Source organism: Belonocnema kinseyi, chromosome 9, assembly GCF_010883055.1.
Source record: "Belonocnema kinseyi isolate 2016_QV_RU_SX_M_011 chromosome 9, B_treatae_v1, whole genome shotgun sequence".
In the NCBI taxonomy this organism is placed as follows: Eukaryota; Metazoa; Arthropoda; class Insecta; order Hymenoptera; family Cynipidae; genus Belonocnema; species Belonocnema kinseyi.
The window spans coordinates 49,447,724-49,455,628 of NC_046665.1; the positions used below are offsets into that span (position 1 = coordinate 49,447,724).

The 7,905-nt window shown below is 37.2% G+C and overlaps 1 protein-coding gene across 1 annotated transcript; it reads left to right on the plus strand.

Moving 5' to 3' along the window:
- Nucleotides 1-6,757: 6,757 nt before the first annotated feature.
- Nucleotides 6,758-7,129, plus strand: LOC117180535. The gene has a single exon (XM_033373031.1). It carries the CDS (start codon nt 6,758-6,760, stop codon nt 7,127-7,129), a length of 372 nt encoding a protein of 123 aa, XP_033228922.1.
- The last annotated feature ends 776 nt before the right edge of the window (nt 7,130-7,905 follow it).

Sequence of the window (7,905 nt, forward strand, 5' to 3'; positions counted from 1 at the left end):
ATTTCGCTGGAAGCGGGTGCAATTTTTCAGATTAGCACCCGCTCCCGGCGAAATCTTGCGGTTGTCCTTATGACAAATTTTTAATTATATATATATATATATATACCCGCAAATTCCAGTAACCCACATGACACACATATACATTCGGCGCTTATCACTAACAACAGAAACGATTGTATTGACTCCAGCTGGCGCCCTCCCAAGTACCAACACAGTTGTCTGTGGTGGAGGGGAGGTGATACCCCTACTTGGCGCGTCCCCAGGTGGCGGATAGGGGAATGCTCGCTGGAAACAGAGAGTAAGGCCAAATAAAATACGTGTCGCGGACCAAACACGCTGGGTGAATGAGACACCGAGAAAAAGCCCACGATTGTTCCCGGCTGCGGCCCATTGGGAGTGCTCTGAACCACATTCGCCTGAACCGCTTACGTGGCGAGGAGCTGATGTGCGCTTGCACTACCGACATGTCAGCCGCAGCATGGGATCAGGAGCCAGCCCCTTCGGGCCTTGACCAGGGAGTGCGTGATGGCTGCAGAAGTCGGATTCTACAGTGCCCCGGGTGAGTTCCAGTCTGTTCGTGTTTTCCGGGACTGTTTAAACGAAGGCTGGGTCCCCGGGATCTGGGGTAGAACTTAGCTCCGCGGATATACCCGTTCCCAGCTATTTCGGCACGCCCCTCCACACACGTTGCGCTGACAAAGATAATCTATGGCGAACATTAACAAAGAACAAGTTGATCTAACAAAAGAGGACACGAGCGCATGAGAAAAGGCGGCAACTTTCAAATCTACTTTTGAGATATCCGAACCCGCAACAGTATCTGGCACAGAAATGACAAAAATTGCAATAGCGGTAATGAAGCAAAAGATAGAGGAGGCCGAAGTGGCGATAGAAAAAGTTCTAGCTAAAATCGCAGAACAAATGGAAGAGATGACACAAGCCTCCAAGAAGCAACAGAGTGTCAGCACAAATATCAAAGACGGTCTTACAATGATCACAGGAATGCTGGAAAACTGAACTGCGAGAGAAGCACGCAAAGGAAGGTCCAAGAGAGCCTATTTCTGCTGTGGCTCCAAGTTCACAGTAGCTCTAGATGAGAAAGAGTGGGAGCGCCAAAAACAGCGTAAAGCTCTAAGCGACTGGCGTCTAGCCCAGCGGCGAAGTTGCGAAGAGAAGAAAAGACGAGACAGCAATTCCGGCAGAATGGCAAACTGCAAAAGGAAGAAAATGCAAGAAAGAAAGAAAGAAGATCGCACAGCAGAAAAAAAAGTGAAAACGGAAGATGCTGAAAGGGAAAAAAATGCCCTTAAACAGCAAAACAAGCCAGAAAAGATTGCAAAACGTAGAACAGAAACAGTGCTTATAAAACCAGCAGCAGGCCAGACAAATGCACAAGTCCTAGGGGACATTAGAAAAAAGGTTAAGCCAGAGGACACTCAGACTATTGTCAGAAACATTAGACAAACAAGGTCCGGGTATGTCCTGCTGGAACTAGATAAGGAATCAAAGAACCGCAGTGAATTCTCGAGCGCGCTTAAGCAAGAACTTGGAGAAACAGGCACAGTAGAAGATAGGACACCGAGAAACACCCTAAAGATCCGAGACTTGGATAGCTACTCTACCAAAGAAGAAGTAGAAGAAGCTCTGAAACGATAGCTTAAAAGTATCTCAGGGGAGCTTAAAGTCTGGGTCACTAAGCAGAATAGCAGAGGACAAATTGTAGCGGTAGTTGAACTAAACGAACCAACTGCAAGCGAGTTACTGCAAGCAGACCGTATAAAGATAGGCTGGGTGTACTGCAGTGTAAAGAAGCGAGTGCTAATGCCCCGATGCTGTAGGTGCCTAGGATTTGGATACCAGGCCGGTAGCTGCAAAGGACCCGATAGAAAAGACATATGTCTCAAATGTGGGCAATCAGGACACAAAGGCGTTACGTGTACCGCAGAACCCAAGTGTCTTTTATACGCGGAGATGGAGAAAGCGCCGGAACAGTTGAAACACATTTCTGCACCAGGTATCTGCACAGCGTTCAGACTGGCGCTGGACCGGGCTAAAGAAGAAGTTAGGGCAGAATGATTAAGATACTTCAGGGTAACTTAAACAGGAGCAAAACGGTCCAAGACCGCATCATACATCTTAGGCACGAGAAAAATGCGGACATACTGATAATCAGTGAGCAGTATCAAAACAGAAGTGATGCTAAATGGTTCACGGATGAATTGGGAACTGCTGCTATCTGAATTTCAGATTTGGTGAAGACGCCAGTTAACACTCACGGCTCTGGATATGGGTATGTGTGGGCTAAGTGCAGCAGCATCACATACGCGAGCTGCTATTTTACCCCAAATGAACTAATGAAGGACTTCCAGGATAAACTGGATGACCCGGAAGAATTTATCAAAATTTTGAAGGAGAAGTGGTGGTTGCTGGCGACTTTAATGCCAGAGCTCTGGAATGGGGTATGCCAAAATCAAATTCAAGATGTAAGCGAATTATGGAAAAGGCGGCCAGGAGGGGTTTAATAGTTCTGAACACCGGAAGGACGCTAACACTCAGGCAACCAGGCTGTAGAGGAACTATACCCGACATCTCCTTAGCAACAGAGGGATTGGTGACATTGATCGATGCTTTGAAGGTAATCGAAGATCACACAGGAAGCGATCATCAATACATCACTTTCCAAATAGGTGCAGAAAACCGTACCCAACAGAAAACGTTACACAGAGTGCGGAAATGGAATGTCTAAAAAATGGATGTCCAAAAGCTATCAAATGTGATAGCAAGCAGGCGGATACTATTTCGACACACTAAGATGGCAGCCAACGCTGAGTCCCTGGTACAGGCCACGATGAGCCTTATTCACCGAGCGTGTGAAACGGCTACGCCCCGAAACAGACCACGGAACAATCGAGGTCCAGCATACTGGTGGATCGACCAAATTTGTCAGCGGAGAAGGGAGTGCCTCAGCTTTCGGCGCAAATGTCAGCGAGCGCGGAAAAAGCGCCCAGCAGAGGCGGCCATCAGGATGGCAGAGTTCAAAGCATTGAAGAAGCAACTTCGAACTGCTATTAAACAAAGCAACAGATCGGGATGGAGCACCCTCTGCAAAGAAGTGGGCAATGAACCTTGGGACTAGGCTACAAGATTGTTACATGCAAATTTGGAGCCTTAGCACCGGTAGGCGCACGCGACGTGGAAACGATGACACATATCGTGGACACACTGTTTCCTATGCACCAGATCAGAAGCCAGTATATTGTGGAAATCGACAGCGCAGAAGTTCCGCTCTTCAGTGAGAAGAAGCTTGAAGTGGGATTTTTCGGCTCACACCACTCTCTCATCTGGAAGCGACACATTCAAACGTAGCGTGTCGGTGAGTCGGCTCTGTTAAATGCTGTGAAGCCCAGCCACGTGTGAAGCCGAAAATGCACGAGCAAGAACCTGAGCTCTCCTGAGTTAAATTCTGCGAAGACCAGCCTCGTGGAAAGCCGAAAATGCACGAGCAGGAACCCGAGCTCTCCCGACCTCACGAATGACGATCTAGCTGCTCTTCAAATTTATTTAGATTTTGAAATCCCGAGTTACCTTAGAACCATTAGGCTTATTGCGGAGAGGCAACTATAATGGACTTTATGTAAATAGATATGGGAGACAAGACTTCTGGGTCTAAAATGTTTCAAATTTAGTGCTGCATACCTTAGTCATAATTTTAGTAAATAATGGATTTTTAACAAATAAAAAACAATTTTTCAGTTGAAAAATAATTATCAACCAAAATAAAAACAAATGTTTGAAAAATCAATTTACAACCAACAATTTTTCAGCAAACCAGTTTAATTTCCAAAAAAATAGATGAACTTTGAACCATTTTATACCAAAATAAAAGAAGTTTCACCAAAAAATGCATTTTTATCCAAAGTAATGAATTCTTCATTAAAATAGATAAATTTTTAAACAAGAAGAATAGTTTTCTACCAAAAAAGAAGAATTTTTGACTGAGAAAGGTCAATTTCCTACCAAAAAAATTCAACCAAAAATGATACAATTAAATTTTTAGTATAAGAAAATGTTTTTTCAACAACAAAAAAGTTGAATTTTCAATAAAACAGTTAAACTATAAACCAAAATAGTTATTTAAAAAAAATTTAATTTTAAAACAGTTTTATTTTCGATGGAAGAAATGAATTTTCTACTGAAAAATGCTTTTAAAAACACACACAATCGAATTTACAACAGAAAGTGTAATTTTTAAACATATAGTTAGATTTTCATTTAAAAAATTACTTTTCAACGAAAAATGGAATGGAATGAATTCTGAGAGAAAATTAAAAAAAATATCACAATTTTTTAAAATTATTTCGTAATTTTTCCATATTATATAATTTTAGAAAAAATAAGGAATTTAATTCTATTTAAGCCTTCTTGCGCAATTTTGTTGCACCATTTTTTGTTATGTTTATGTTGGTTTTTAAATTTTGATTTCAAATTTTAGTAAGTTTACGAGATATTCAGAAAATTTGAAACGATTTAAAAATAATTAAAACTTGCAAACAAATCAGGAAAAATTTGAATAATTCTTAAAAATTAGAAGATTAGAAGGTCTTAAATGATTTCCTAAAATTTAAAAGAAGAGTGTAGAATATTTTAAAGCAAAATGTTTCAATTTGATAAGATTAAAAAGTTTTAAAAAACGTAAATAATCCAGTAAATTCAAAAAATATTTAGAACAATAGAAGAGATTCAAATCTAATTTTAAACTTAAATTATTTAGAAATGTAGATTTTCAAAGATTTCAAAAAAAAAACTTTAGAAGCTTTAAGGGAATTCCGAAAGATTTCAAGGAGATAAGATTATTATTCTTAAAATTCCTGTGAAAAATTTAGAAGATTATATAAGTCAAGTTTTTGACATCTTGAATGCATTTTTAAAATTTTAAGAAAAATGTAGTAAGTTAAAAATATTTTTTTGGAATTTATTTTGTTTCAAACGTATTAGAAATATTTTAAAACTTTAAAAAATTTCTCAAAATTTATCGAATATTCATTGATATCTTCCAAACTTCTAAATGTCCTAAACATCTTTTAAAAAGACTCGAATTTTTCTAATATTTGTTAAGATCCAATAAAATAAAAAAACTTAAAGTCCTCTAGATTCTTTTTTGATGCATCTCTTTTCATGCTATTTTAGGCTATAATCACAATTTTGAGGATTTTAAGAAAAAAGCCAAAAAGTTATTAACTTGACCTCATTCAAAAGACTAATCATTTGACAAAAATGTAAAATTTTTCTTTGAATGTGATGTGGAAAGGAATTTCATTAAAAAATGTGTGGGATTTTCTGAACAGAAAACTGCATGAATTTCTGAACTTTCTTATTTTTATTTTTTAAGTGTATTTTAATCTGCTTTACGTTTAGTGGAAAATCATATGCTGAAAAACGATAAGAGAAATATCTATTTCTTTAACTTCAACCATAATTTAAAAGGCGATTCTTCATAGTATTTTACTAACTAATTAATATATATTTATAATTTTATTCCTGAAATCTATTCCCTAAAGTTGAACATGGTACACAAATATCGTGTAATTTGAAAAACACCAACTATTTACAGGAATTTTTTAAATAAAAATCAATGTGTATCATATTCAAATAAATTTTGGCAATATTTATCAAAATATTATTATTTTTAACTCAAAAAATTAATGTATTGTGAGTACAGTTTTTATTTGAAATATCACGACGGTTTGTTGTACCATGTTTGACCCTCGGCAAGAAATAATCTAAAAATATGTTCATTAGTTATTAAAATGCTACAAAAACTTACCTTTACCATCTTTTTTCTCTTTTTATAATCATGAGATATTTCTTCATAAAATAAATTTTGTTGCATTTATTTTATAATTATTCATAATCAATTTCCAATTACAATTATGTTACAATTAAAACAAAATTGTAAAAGCTAAATTTTCTAATTCTAAGATAAGTATTTTAAGGCATTAAAGATTTTGCAAAGATTTCATATACAATAAAATAAGTATTATCAGTTTGTTCATAAATTTATATGTAAATAATTATTAGGAGATTATTAAGAAAATTAAAAAAAAAAGATTTTCGAATATATCAGATGTGTCAGAAAAGATCCTAGGAGATTTTAAAGACATTTTATTTTTATTTTATAGGATTTTAAAAAATATTAGGAAAATTTCTTATCTATTTGAAACGTTTTGAATTCTTCAAGATATTGATAACACTCTCGAGTTTTTATCAAAAATTAAAAAAATCATCCGAAATGTAGAAAAAAATTTCCTCATAATCTTCTAAATTTTCCCAAGTATTTTAAGAAACTATGTTTATTCTCCTGAAAACTTTCGAGATTCTTTTAAAGTTCCTAAAGTTTATCTTGCGTTTCTAAAACACTTCTAAAGTTTAAATTTGTTTGAATCTCTTCAAGTCTACTAAATATTTGTTTGTTTAAAAATCTGCTTGAATTTTTTTTAAAGTACATTTTTTTAATTAAAAAATTATTTAAAACTTTTACAGGATTATTAGAAAAATAATTCTGTTTTTCTAATCTTGTCAGACCTTTCAATCTTTAATCGTTAAAAATTATTCAAATTTTTCCTGATTTTTTTAATTCTGCAAAATTACAAAAAATGCCTTTAAAGTTTTTAAAATGCTTTGAGAATATTTGAAATCTTTTGCAAGCAGACTCATGACCAATGTTGGAGGCCCAAAATGAAGCAAGCGTCATCTACTGATGTCGGTGACAACATTAATTCTGTTGTACGGTGCCGAAATCTGGGCAGACGCACTAAGAGTAGAAAAATATAGGAAGCGAATGGCAGGTGTGCAAAAGCTGGGAGCGCTAAGAGTGGCTTGTTCTTACCGCACGGTTTCGGAGCCAGCTATACTTGTGGTAGCTGGAGTAATACCGATCTATCTCCAAGCCAGGGAGCGCAAATATATCTATCGGAAGAAGTCTGAAATAGGTAAACAAGAAGCAAAGAGACAAGCCAGAGCTTACAACAGGGATCAATGGAATACGAGATGGAGAGAAGACTCTAGGGGAAGATGGACAGCCAAACTCATAAGCCGACTAGACAAGTGGGTTGAGAGGGAACATGGCTAAACCAATTATTTCCTTACGCAGTTTCTCACGGGGCATGGGTTGTTCCAAGCACACCTACATAAAAAGGAAAAACAAATAGCGCAGAGTATGACTACGCAGATGCGGAAGAAGAATATGCTCCCCATACGTTCTTCCTATGCAAGAGATGAGCAGCAGAAAGACAAATTCTTGAGCAACAGATAGGCTACATAACGTCAGAAAACATAGTAGGAAGAATGCTCTCTAGTACCGATAACTGGGACAATGTAGCTGGATATATTGAGACTGTGCTACGGCACAAGGAACAGGAACAGAGTCTCAATCCACCATGAGCTCCTCTGTCGAATCTTGAGGATCAGCCATGCCTGATCAAGATGTCGAAGGCCGACGAGCCCGTGGCACTACACTGTAATGCTCTTGAGGACGACGCGTACATTTTGTTTTGTTTTAAGCACGATTCTGATTATTTCCAGAAGCAGAGAACCAACAAGCTATCCAGCAAGAAAGGTAAGGCGAACAGAGATGTAGCCCAAACAGACACAACCAATCAAGATGTCAAAAGCCGACGAGCACGATGTGCAGAACATCAGCACTAATGAGAACGATGCGAACATCTTGAGTGGAACACTATGCTGACAAAGAAGAATACCAGAAGAAAGCCTTAACAGATAAGAAAACGGCACTCCTTAAAATAATGTGAAAGGAATCCCTGGGGGAATCAAGCCAAGGAGAAAGGGTGGTGTTTTTTAGTGGGTCCCTTGGTAGCATTGGTGCAGTGGCCTCATTATGAATATTGT

Bases quoted from the DNA above. Each gene is read 5' to 3' on its own strand.
- LOC117180535 (XM_033373031.1), top strand. From the start codon at position 6,758: ATGTCGGTGACAACATTAATTCTGTTGTACGGTGCCGAAATCTGGGCA.